Here is a 13105-nt window from a genome sequence, read left to right on the forward strand (position 1 = left end):
ATACCGATGTGGCATTGCGATTAATAGACATGTGTACTGAGAAACGGAAAAGAATACCTGAAGGGAAGATAGCCGAGGGTGCTGTCAGATTGAGAGGGCAATTGTAAGGGGAAAGGTCAGTAGGAACAGTTTCCGGGTTTCCAGTTTAGGTGACTAGGTGAGTAACGGAGCGCCACCTGCTGGAGAGTACTGGATCAGGAGGGAGATGAGGCGAAGGGAGGAAAGGGAGTTGTTTCGGAATACTGTTTAAAGTACATGTACACTAACTAGGTGGAGACACTTCATAATAAATTGGCTATTTGAGGTCAAAGGTCTGCACTGGAGAAAATTAGAAAATAAGTTAAGGCAGTGGCATCATAGAAGTGCCAAGAGTAGAGGGGAAGCCCTAGCGCGAAAGTAGGTAGAGTTAGACATGTGACTCAAGCAGGGAACCCCAGAGATCCCATCATTGAGGGAAAAGAATGAGAAGACCCAAAGAAGCAAAACAGGTAGGCAGAGAAGTGAAAAATATATGTCACAAAGTCCAGTGAATTTGGAAAAGTTGGACTCGTTTGTTACAACAGAAATTCTCTAAGAGCTGGAGCATGGCCTTTAGGGTTCTCAGTGAGACCTGTGTTAGGGTGTCACTCCATCGTGGTGACTAGAGCCGCAGTCAGGTTCCGTGAGATCAGAGAGTGAATGGGGAGCTACGCAGTGGAGTTGTGGGCAGTAGATCACTCAGCTTCTCGTACAGAGTGGAGAGGGAAGAGACACTGTGATAGCTGAGTGTTTGCATTTTGGCATGGATTGTTCTGGGAACCTGTGGCCTTGATCTTTGTAAAATGTTTGATGGTAAAATTGTGAATATCATGTCTCATACTTATCTGTGGAAATAAACATCTGAAACTTTGTAATGTCAGTTGAAAGCCCTTTTGTTACTGTATTGTAACACTTTGGGGATTTTTTTTTTCGGAAACTTTATAACTGTTTAAAACAACTTTATGGTGTTGGTACTGATGAGTGGCCTTTTTCTCCTCCCTTTAGCTGTTTTCATCAGTCACTTTTGAAACTGTTGAAGAAAGTAAGGTAAGACCATTAATTCAACCAAGGAATTCTAACTTCTTGAGAGCAAAAGTATAAACACCTAACACAGTTTGTATTTTTTTCTAAGTAGAAGGGGTAAGTAAAGGCCAGAGATGGTCATCTGATAAGGTGGTTTGTACTAGATATACTAGTGTAAGCAGTGAACATGGACTCACAGTGGTTGTAAATGTTACTCCATCACACACGGGTAAAAAATGATTGTGAATTTACCTCTGAAGGAGATACTTACGTGATAATAAGCAGCATCTGTAAATTATATTATAAATGGCTCCATGTTTGTGGAATATTTCTTCCCAGGCCCCAAGGACCCGGGCAGTGAGGAATGTAAGAAGACATGCTTGCTCCTCCATTATCAAGATATGTCGAGACTACCCCCAGCTCGTGCTGGTAAGCCGCTGGAGTTTGGCCAAGTAGTCACTGAGACCTGTTGAGATGGGTTATTTCTTTGTAAATTCAGTTGTATTGATACCTCACATAAAGGGAAAACTAGGAACTATATCTTTGCTTAGGATAAGCATTCTTGAATTGGTATCTTCTTCCTTGCTTAGTGGAGTATAAAATGAAAAATATTCTTTCTAAATAGTTCTCTTCCGTCTGGATGAGACCAAGTCTTCCCCATCAGTGTATACCTTTTTACTGTCCTATGTGATGTTCTTAACGACCATTGCATAAGGATGTGCCTAATCTTGAGAAAAGCCAGATGTAAACTCCAATCTTTTTCTGGAGGATTTTTTTAGAAGAAATTTAGCACTACTGCAGATGATAAATTAACCAGACATTTCTTCTCTGAACACACAGCAGTGTGTGTGTAAGACAAACTGATACTATAAAAGTTGATGTCGATAAAAGACTAATGTTTCCACAGTTGTAGTGTGGGAAACTGCAGTCACCCAAATCCTTAAGGCAAGGGACAGGAACCTTTTTGGCTGAGAGAGCCATGAACGCCACATATTTTAAAATGTAATTCGTGAGAGCCATACAACAACCCGTGTAGGTCACACATTATCCAATAAAAATATGGTGTTGTCCCGGAGGACAGCTATGATTGGTTCCAGCCACCCGCAACCATGAACATGAGCAGTAGGAAATGAATGGATTGTAATACATGAGAATGTTTTATATTTTTAACATTTTTTTTTATTAAAGATTTGTCTGCGAGCCAGATGCAGCCATCAAAAGAGCCACATCTGGCTGGCGAGCCATAGGTTCCTACCCCTGCCTTAAGCGTCCACCTTCTGCAAAAATTGCCTTGCTTGTCTCAGTAAAAGAACATTAACGCTCAGTTACTAAGGACAGACCTGTAGGCTGACTTTCTTGGGATTGCCTTGGTCCTCTTTCCACCTTCCTTGAGTGACTCACCTCTCCCTGAAAATCAGACCTTCACTACCTCTTGTTTTTTTTCGTGATCTGCAGCCCAATTTTGACATGCTTTATAACCATGTGAAGCAACTCCTCTCCAATGAGCTGCTCCTGACACAGATGGAGAAGTGTGCCCTCATGGAAGCCCTGGTTCTCATTAGCAACCAATTCAAGAACTACGAGCGTCAGAAGGTGTTCCTAGAGGAGCTCATGGCACCAGTGGCCAGCCTCTGGCTTTCTGAAGACATGCACAGGTAGAGGAGTCCCTTGGCCACTGACTGGCCCTGCATTCAAGCACCCATTCTGTTTCAAGAGCTGTGCCTGGTCGGAATGTAAAGTATAACATAGATACAGTCAATACTGTGCCGGTGGGCACCAGACTTACCAGGGGGACCACTTCATGATTTATAGAAATGTCTGAACACTGTGCTGTACACCTGAAACTAATATAAAATAATACAGAATATCAGCTGTAACTGACAGAGTATGTGCATGCGCACTATGCCTGGGCTGGGAGTGTGAGAATATCAAGGTGTAACTGCATGCCTGGCCAGGCGGTGGCGCAGTAAATGCAGCTTCGGCCTGGGACGCTAAGGACCCAGGTTCAAAACTATGAGGTAGCTGGCTTGAGCCCCTAAAGGTCTCTGGCTTGAAGCCCAAGGTCACCGGCTCAGCTGGAGCCCCTGGTCAAGGCATGTACAAAAAAAGCAATCAATGAACTACTAAGATGCCGCAACTATGAGCTGATGCTTCTCATCTCTCTCCTTTCCTGTCCTTATCTGTCCCTCTCTGACTCTCTGTCTCTGTCAAAGAAAAACAAACAAACAAAACACTTTACTATAACAGCTGTTCTTTGGGAAATAATCATAGTTTATTTGCTCTTATGGAAGACACTATCCTTGCTTAAAATCATGGTGTGGCTTGTCTCCCCCCCACCACCTTTAGAGTGCTGTCAGATGTTGATGCATTTATTGCCTATGTGGGTGCAGACCGGAAGAACTGTGACCCTGGCCTGGAGGATTCCTGTGGCTTAAACCGTGCACGAGTGAGTAAGCCTCTTCTGGGAATTGGGGACTTGAACTGGCCACGGGCAGGAGTAGGGGGTGTTGTCATTTGTTTTTTCTGTATGGGTCAGAAATCTGGAACTCTCTCTCCCCTTTCTTAAGTTTCTCGATTCTTTTTTTCTTTAGTCTTGGATTCTTGAGTTAGTTCCCACAGCAGAGCAAATGGTCTTTTCTATGGAAGTCATTATTTTGGCTTTAAGTATTTCTAAATAGCTCTGAAGACCGAGGGTGTACTGAGGAAGTAGGTCAGAAGTTGGTCAGCAGGGTAAGTCTTACCTGCTGGCACGTAGAGTCCTCAGTGATGGCCTGCCTTGCAAACCTGAGATTTTTCAGTTTTTCACTATTCAAATAAGCATTGCTCTTGGCTTCATTATGGCCAAAAAAAAAAAAAATCGTACTAATTAACCTGGAAAGGAATAGGTTGGTTGAGAATACCATTAGTGGGGGTTAGGGAAAAAGCTGTCTGGGTTTAAACTGTAGGGCCGACTCAAAAACAAGGTGAAATGTTGTCGGTCTAAACACTTTGCTTTGAGGCATGTCCAAGCCACCTTTTAATTGGGGTCCCGCAAGAGGGTCTCTGAAGCCTCCGAAAGGACATCCTTATGAAAGGGAGGCCTCTAGATTCTACCACTGGACTTGAAAACGGCAGAGAACGGGCTTGACCTTAAAGGAAGGGACAGGCACGGGGCAGGGTTTTTTCTTCTCTCTGGTCTCTATCACTTTTGCCATAACCTTACATATATCTATTAGCACTTTTGTCTTCCCCTTTTATATGTATTTACCTTTCATTTTTTGTTTTTCTCTAGATGAGCTTTTGTGTGTATAGCATCCTGGGTGTTGTGAAACGCACTTGCTGGCCCACCGACCTCGAAGAGGCCAAAGCTGGGGGGTTTGTGGTGGGTTATACGCCCACTGGAAATCCAATCTTTCGCAACCCCTGCACAGAACAGATTCTGAAGCTTCTTGACAATTTGCTTGCCCTTATAAGGTGAGTCAGAATAATGCTTTTTCCTTTTTTTTTTAATCTTAAAAACCTTTAAAGTTGAATCTCTCTGTGTTTCTTTGGATCATGATAGTGGTAAATGAGGCATTAGGATTTACTTCTTTTGGGATTGGGGGGGAGAGTCTCTTTAAAAATACCATAACGTTAGTTCTCACTTGCACAAGTCTTGCATTCCAGGTGAACAAAAGTAGCTTTTTTATTTTTAACATCCTCTATATTCTTTTTTATACCTCACCCCTACTTTTTACTTGCTAGGTTTTATTTGGTCTAAATTTTTGCCACTAAAGGAATTGTTCATCGGGAGCAGAACGTTGCTTTCTGTAGTGGTGCTTTCTCTGGGTGGTATTCAAATGAGCTGCTGTGAATTTATCAATAATAGCTCTTGATATCAAATGGACCAAACATCCAGTGGCTGATCATGCCAAAGGAAGGCATGCTACATGTCATACATCCCTTTTCTAAGTATTTACTTCTTAAAGCCGAGTCCTCAGACTACCAGCGTCAGCTTGTGTGAAATGAAGAATTGGGGTCCCACCCTAGAAATACTAAATCAGGTCCTGGCTGGTTGTCTCAGCGCAAGAGTGTCAGCCCGGCATGTGGAAGTCCTGGGTTTGATTCCTGGTCATGGCATATAGGAGAAGTGACCGTCTGCTTCTCCACTCCCTGCCCCCTTTTCCCACAGCCATGGCTCGTATGAGCAAGTTGGTCCCAGGCACTGAAGATGGCTCCATGACCTCACCTCAGGTGCTAAAAATAGCTTGGTTGATGAGCAACAGAGAAGCAGGCCAAGATGGGCAGAACATCAGTCCCAGACAGGGGTTGCCAGGTAGATCCTGGTCAGTAGGCATGCAGGAGTCTGTCTCTCTGCCTCCCTGCCTCTCACTTGTTTTTCTTTTTTTAAAAAAAGGAAATATTAAAATCTGTAATATAATAAGATCCCAAGGCGGTCCTTTTACACATGAAAGGTTTAGAATCACTGTTATAAATCACATGAGCTAATGCATTTGAATGGAACTAGGCCAAGTCTAGGCTTGTTAGTTACTTGATGTATATTTGATTCAGAGGTGCTCTCTACAGAGAGATAGGCTTTGGATGGAATTCAGTTTTTCCTGGCCAAAACAGAATTTAATTGCTTATCATTTTCAGTACTTCTGAGTTACAGGTTAGAGCTCTGACACAGAGCTTTCTGGCTTCTTATACAGAGTATAAGAGCAGAGTCTCAACTGAGCAAAACAAATTACTCATGTCTCAGGGACACTGGACAGTCACAGACACCTTGGACCATAAGCTTAAGAATCAAAGGTTTAAAGAGCTTGTTGACCAATTTGGAGGATTGGAATATCGGAAAGAGTTGTCATTGTGGATGTGTCTGTGGAAATCGGCACTGACTGTGTTGTTCTGAATTCAAAGGAGGAAGGGTTTCAGTAAAGAAGTATGGCTTGCATGTTGAGAGGGCAAGGAAAGATTTCTTTACACATTGATGTTTAAAAAACCAAAGGTTCTTCTTTAGCTTAGAGAAATGTGAAAATGAGGAAGTCAGATGGCACCCTGGCAAGGTAGCTCAGTCGGTTAGAGTCTTGGTCGGCAAACCGGTGGCTCACGAGCCACATGCAGCTCTTTGGCCCTTTGAATGTTTAGCAAAGGCCAGCTTAAGAGTACCCTAATTAAGTTAATAACAATGTACCTACCTATATAGTTTAAGTTTAAAAAATTTGGCTCTCAAAAGAAATTTCAATCATTATACTGTTGATATTTGGCTCTGTGGACTAATGAGTTTGCTGACCACTGGGTTAGAACATCATCCCAATACGCCAAGATTGCAGGTTTGGTCCCAAGAGTTATACAGGAAGTGACTAATGAATGCACAACTAAGGTATAACTAACTATGTGGAAGTATAAATGAATGCCTTTCTCTCTCCCTCCTTCTTTCTCCCTCCCTCTCTCCCTCCTTCTCCCTCTCCCTCTCCTTCTCTCCTTCTCCTTCTCTCCCTCTCTTTCTCTCCCTTTCCCCTTCCTCTCCTTCTCCCCTTCTCCCTCTCCCCTCCCTCTCCCTCTCTCCCTCTCCCTCTCCCTCTTTCCTCCCTCTCCCTCTCCTTCTCTCCCTCTCCCTCTTTCCCTCCCTCTTTCCTTCTCTCTCTCTCCCTCTCTCTCCTCTCTCTCCCCCCCCTCTCTCTGTCTCTCTTCCTAAAATCAATTATTTTTTAAAAAAGTAGATAGCAACAGAGTCAACAAGCCAACCGTTTTAGGACTGTGGTGAGAACCCAGGCCTGGGAACGGTTTATTCCTGGTTGGGCGAAGAGGCCACAAGAACAGTGTGATTATCGTCTTGATGTCTTTCTAGGAGTTCGGTGCTTTTGGGAAATCCCAAAGTCCGTCAAAAGGTATTTTGAAAATGCTAACTATCGTTATGGAGCAGTTATTCCTTGAGTAGCGTTCAGTAGTGTTCAGCTGGAACTATTAGTCTTGTTTTCAGTTTTATTTTGAGGTATAATGTAAGGACACAACTATATGTAATTAAAGGATATGATTAAGAGTGCATGTAGGTGGGTTTTCACAAAGTGGATACATCCATATAATCAGTCCCCAGATCAAGAAATAGCCTTATCCAACAACTCTTCAAATCATTATTTGCCCCTCACAGGTAACCATTGTTCTGACTTTTAATGTTTTGCTTTAATGAGTGGGGTCGGAAGCACGCACTCCTTCACCTCAGGCTTTTCTTCTCTGTGTGGTGTTTGTGAGTCAGCCATGTATGGCACATTGTTGTGGTTTGTTCTTCTCATTGCTTGTGTGGTATTCCATCGTGTGAATATGCTGTTACTTTTTCATTTAGCTTGATGGATTTTTGGGTAGTTTCTAGTGTTTTTTTATTACAAACAGTGCTGCTGTTAACATTCTTGTAAATGCATTTTGGTGTATATATAACTTCTGTTGAGTAGAAGCAGAATCCTATGTAAAAGACTAGAATTCCTGGTTTATAAGGTATGCATGTTTTCAGTTTTCATTGATAGAACCAAATAGTTTTCTGAAGTGGTGTGCTAATTTATTTACATTTCCACCAGTTGTGTATTGGAACTGTGAGTTTTAACTCTGTCAAATAGTCTGATAAGCAAAGGTGTTAAAGCTATGTAGTAGCCACTATTGTAGTTGGCTATAGAACATTTGAAATGTGGCTAGCCTGAATTGAGATAAGATATATGTATAAACTACACATCAGATTATGAAAACTTGTTACACAAAAGAATGTAAACTATCTCATTAATAATTTTTAATATTGATAACATGTTGAAATGATTTTTTTGGTGCAATCATATGTTTAAATGACATGATTAATTTAACCTGTTCCTTTTCACTTTTTTAAGTTTGGCTGGCTAGAAATTTTTCAGTGGCTTATGTGGATTACATTATAGACAGTATTGTTTCTAGTGGGTTGGATAGAGGACAAATGTGGGGAGAACTCTCCAGTTCTCAAAAAGTACATTGTTTATAATAACAGCTTTTCTACTAACCTGAAGTTTGTTGCACTGTTTCTGTATATCTTCTATATGTTCTGCTGTGTGTGTGAAGTCTTATTTAGCATAGGGATTATGCTTTCAGCTAGTCATACCAAGAATACAGGGGCTGGCAAAGTAGGTTTCCAGTTTCTGAGTACATGAAACACAGTTTATTCTTGTATTATTATTTATTAATTAGTGTTATTTATTTGCATTACAACTGTAAACCTGCTTTTGCCCACCCCTATATTTCATATAAGTATGGATTGTCCAAAACTGAAAACTTTTATTGCCTAATTATATTTTTCCTTGCCAAGCAGTGGCTAGTCCCTCTTAATGTGGAAGCACAGAGCTCTAACGTGCAAGTGGGTCAGGAAAGGTGATACATCAGCGTGAAGATTAGGCGAGGCATTATAGATGTCCTCGCTGACAAACAGCTGACCTGAAGTCGGAGATATCCGAGTCCTCCTCTCTTGTGAGATCGAGGTGCAGCCACCATGGTACCACCTCCCTGAGTACCAGGAGAGGAGACTATAAGGAATACAAGATTCTTGTAGGGACATTTGACATATGATGCATTAACCCTTCTTTTTCTAAATGATCCCTTGGGTTCATAGTCACACTTAATTAAAAGAATAAGAAATAGCTCATTTGCTCTCTGTCAAACTTAAGACTGAATTTCTTCAGGGAACTGATTTTATCCGAGATCACTTCATAGTATCAGATATATCTCCCCAATAAAACTTAGTTCAGAAATTAAAAAGATGGTACATTGTGGTTGTGAATAACTAGCACCTATTACCTGTCCTTGGGGTCCACACAGCAGGAGGTAAAGACTCCGGCAGAGTTCTGTACAGCCTCATAGATTACCAGCAGACTGAAACCAACAGCCTGACCAAGTGGGATTTATCCCAGGCATCTAAGAGCGGTTCAACATATAAAAATGAATAAGTGTAATGTACCATGTTAATAGAACAAAGGGGAAAAAAAACATCTGATCATCCTAATTGACACAGAAAGGGCATTTAATAAAATCCAACATCCTCTCATGATATAAACACTCTGCTAACTAGGACTAGAAGGGCACTTCCTCAACCTGAAGAGTGAGTTTTATGAAAAAGTCTACAGCCACTATCATACTCAGTGGTCAAAGATGGAAAGCCCTCCCCCTACCATCAGGAACAAGACAAGGATGCCCACTTTCTCCACTGCTATTCAACATTGTGTACTCCACTGATATGTGTACGTGAGATTTTTAAACCAATGTTGAGGGTTTATTTGTTTTGTTTTTTAGTAAGCATAGACCAAAAGGATCTGGTCAGTGTGCATCTTAAATATGCAACCTTGTTGGTGTCTTATATTTTTCAATATTCTGTATGTTTGAGATGTTTTATAATTAACTTTTAAAAGAAAAGTTGGTAGTTATGCTCTCTGGCTCTAGATTGTTCACTGGTGCCATTGCTGTGGGCAGGGGGACTACCGCACATGGCAGTAGATCAGGGCCACTGTCATCCTCCTTAGTCATACAAAGCCAGTAACTGAGCAGGTAAGTCACTTTGGTGGGGAACAGACATACATGTTGGGAATTGTGGCTTTTCCTCCAGGAGACTAAAAACAGCTGTCAGAGCATTGTAGGATCCATGTTCTTGGAGTGGAGACAGAACATCTGAACAATGGGAGCATGATACCACTTGCTTGTGTCCTGCCTGTGAGCCCACAGCTGCCTCTGACATGTCATCCTGTATCACTGGCAGTCAGGAAACAGTGCCAAGGCATGCTCACGTCTAAGAGAATTTTGCTTTCTAGCTTCAGACTGTGATATTGTCCAGCTATCACAGGATTTGGTTCTTGTCTTGATTGCTTTTAGGTCGTATGCTATACAGCAATAGATAATAGTTTTGAGTCTATTCTCTTTTCCAGGGAAACATTTAAATGTCTATACTGTCTTTTCCCCCAGGCCAGGAGTAGTGTTGACACAGGGAGGTTTGTCTGTGTGGAAGTGTAGTAGCACTGAATTACAAGGTGAAACCCACTCTTGCCTTCTGCAGCAGACTAGGAGAAGTTCACATAGCATCCTTTTTTTCTTTTAGAACTCACAATACTTTATATGCGCCAGAAATGCTAGCCAAAATGGTAGAGCCTTTCACAAAGGCTCTGGATATGCTTGAAGTGGAAAAATCTTCTATTTTAGGTAAGAAATCTAGCCTTTTTTTTTTCTTGAAGTTCACCTTTTCTCTAATAGGCTCCTCAAGCAGCCTCAGTGTGCCTTGTGTCTCCTTGTCACCTGGCACTGCCTTAACCAGCTGTTTGTTCAGAAATGCATGTACGGAGTTCCTACAGGCTCTCTAGGAACAAATGCATTGACTTCCTTATCCTAGTGTGCAGAGAAGGCCTTCACAGGCCACCCTCCCCCACATTAACCCGTCCAGGTAGTGGTGTGTCTTAGAGCTCTTAGGGTTATACATAAACCATGGTGTTTTTGACTTGAAAGATATTAGCATAACTTCCTGCCTCTTATGTGTGTGGGGGAATGTATTAAAACAGTTAAGGGTAAATAACTTTTATCAGTAATACTATCAAAAATTTTAAAGGAATACGTAAGCCATGGTTCCTGGATTAGAGTGTTGCTTTAAGTCATTTTTCCCATTAGCAAATAACTATGCAGTCATGACTGTGGCATGTACTGTGGAGAAATGTGACTGGGAGACTGTCTTGGGAAGGAGTCAGAACGTTGCCCCTCCAGTGGAGACTTGAAGGATGAGTAGGAGCTAACCAGATTGGGGGCCTTCTGGGCAAGCAGACTGGCAGGTGCAGGTGCCAAGGCATGCAGGGAAGAGCCTGGTTTGTCCAGGGAGTAGAGAGGGGTGGCTCGTGTGGCTGGGACAGAAGAGAGCAAGGCATGCCAGTTAGAACACAGAGCTAGAGACGTCAGAGTTGTCAAAGCCTTGTGCCCGCCTGAGCCTCGGGAAGCTTCGTGCTGGTTCTGACGCCTCATCACTGCCCGCACAGTAGCTCTTCGTTCCCAGCTGTAGCTCCCCACGGTCATGAAAGAAATGGTATTAGTTTGCCTGTCCAGAGCTTATGCCTGTCGTGGCCTACATGGTCCTGGCTGTTTCCTTTGACACCATACACTTAAGGTCCATGTTGCAGAAACCAGTAAAAATGACACTTCCAAGAAATGTTTGCCATTATAAAAAGTAGGTGTTGCTTCACCCCCTCCCCACCCCATGCATTCTGCTACATTAAACCAGGAACTCCTGCTATAGAAATTTTGGCCAACCAAAACATACTAGAATAGACAAGCGGTTCCTTCTGACAGCTTCCAACCATGAGCAAGACTTAAAATATTTATATAAAATTACCTCTGATTAGAACTATAGATCTTTTAAGGCAGTTATACTGAGGTAAGTGGGTTTCATTTTGATCTGTTATACATCTTGGGCTTTGCATAAATTTTTGCTTGAAAAAGAGGTCCCCCAATTTAGAAAGGGAGGCCCCACTTCTTTATGGAGAAATCATTTGAGTTGTCATTCTGTGCTTTGGTACAAGTCCCATCTGGAGAAACCCAAGCAAACATTGGAGTCTCCAGGTCTAGTCTGAAGTCCTGGGTACTTTCCCCTTTTGCTACCAAGACAGGATAGCTCTTGGCCAGCTGCTTGGCATGTATAATACTCCTCATTCCTCCACCCCCACCGCCCCTGCCTGCAGTAGGGTGTTGGTAAGTTGAGACTCTTGGCAGCAGAGCAGCATGTACCTGACCTGTCTTTCTCTGTAGGATTACCTCAGCCTCTCTTGGAACTGAATGATTCTCCTGTTTACAAGACAATCTTGGAAAGAATGCAGCGTTTCTTCTCCACCCTCTACGAAAACTGGTAATGAACCAATGCAGCCTCTCCACCCTCTCTTCCTAGACATGTGTTGTATAGGAATGGCCATGGGTTGGACTTTTGATCTAGAATTAAAGTCAGGTAAGATGAGGCAAGAATTTGACAGAGAACTAATGATTCTAATGTCAAAGTGAATAGTTTCCTTACATATGCTTTTTTATAATTATCATATGTGTCTCAGTCATAGCCATGACTTTATATTTTATGCCACCTTGTCTGTTTCCGGCGTATAAAACGATGAGACCAAAGCAGAAGATAAATGGTGGGGATGCATCTTCTCAGACCCCTCACTCTCCAAAGTCTACTTTTCTATGGGACTCTGGGAAGTGACCGGCCAGATTTTGCTCTCCGGTCCTGGTGGTGGGATGGGGAGTAAGTGGCCCTCCTGTACACCGCAGCGGTACACCCAGCGCCTTGGCTCACTAACCCAGAGCTGTCATCAGCCAAGTGATGGGATTCTCCATTGTGAGTCCATAGTACCTGTGAAGTAATGAAGGCTACTGCTGTACTGTTGATGGGGTACCAAGAGATAACAACAAGTGACTTTCAAAAGATGCTGAATTTGCTATCTAGAAGTTTCCTTAAGAGTGGGAGTGAAGGAGTGTTATTTTCATTATTGATAAAAGATGAAGTCACATCTTCGCAGTGTGCTGCTTAAGCGGCAGTTCTCTTCAGGAGTGAATACAGCTGCTCTCCTAGCTGAAAGCCCACTGCAGACGAGAGGTCTCTGGGCACAGCTCCCCGGCAGTCAGGCTGGCAGGAAGGGATGTTGCCTTTGTCATTGCCATGCTTCTCCCTACAGCTTCCATATCCTGGGGAAGGCAGGCCCGTCCATGCAGCAGGACTTTTACACCGTGGAGCACCTGGCTACCCAGCTCCTCAGCTCAGCCTTCGTGAATTTGAACAATATTCCTGACTACCGACTCAGACCCATGCTTCATATCCTTTCAGAAGTCCCTGGGTGACCCAGAGGACTGAACAAAGGAACAGTTTCAAGCACCAGAGCGGGCAGAGCTAAGCTGTGTGGAGTAGATGGAATCATATCTCTAAGCGTATAATAACCCCATTAAAAGGACAAGGAGATTGGCCCTGGCCAGTTGGCTCAGTGGTAGAGCGTCGGCCTGGCGTGCAGAAGTCCCGGGTTCGATTCCCTGCCAGGGCACACAGGAGAAGCGCCCATCTGTTTCTCCCCCCCCCCCCCCCCCCCCCCCCCCC

At 43.0% G+C, this 13105-nt stretch overlaps 1 protein-coding gene across 1 annotated transcript in view; it reads left to right on the forward strand.

Annotated features, from left to right (window-relative positions):
- Positions 1–13105, forward strand: part of XPO5 (exportin 5) — a 45797-nt gene that overhangs the window by 26181 nt on the left and 6511 nt on the right. The window contains exons 16-23 of the mRNA XM_066359329.1: positions 1024–1065; positions 1381–1470; positions 2497–2696; positions 3388–3487; positions 4313–4494; positions 10094–10194; positions 11779–11875; positions 12693–12829. Of these exons, the coding sequence (XP_066215426.1) occupies positions 1024–1065; positions 1381–1470; positions 2497–2696; positions 3388–3487; positions 4313–4494; positions 10094–10194; positions 11779–11875; positions 12693–12829 (949 nt within the window). The remainder of the gene's footprint in view (positions 1–1023; positions 1066–1380; positions 1471–2496; positions 2697–3387; positions 3488–4312; positions 4495–10093; positions 10195–11778; positions 11876–12692; positions 12830–13105) is intronic.

This window comes from Saccopteryx leptura, chromosome 1 (assembly GCF_036850995.1).
Source record: "Saccopteryx leptura isolate mSacLep1 chromosome 1, mSacLep1_pri_phased_curated, whole genome shotgun sequence".
Taxonomy (NCBI): Eukaryota; Metazoa; Chordata; class Mammalia; order Chiroptera; family Emballonuridae; genus Saccopteryx; species Saccopteryx leptura.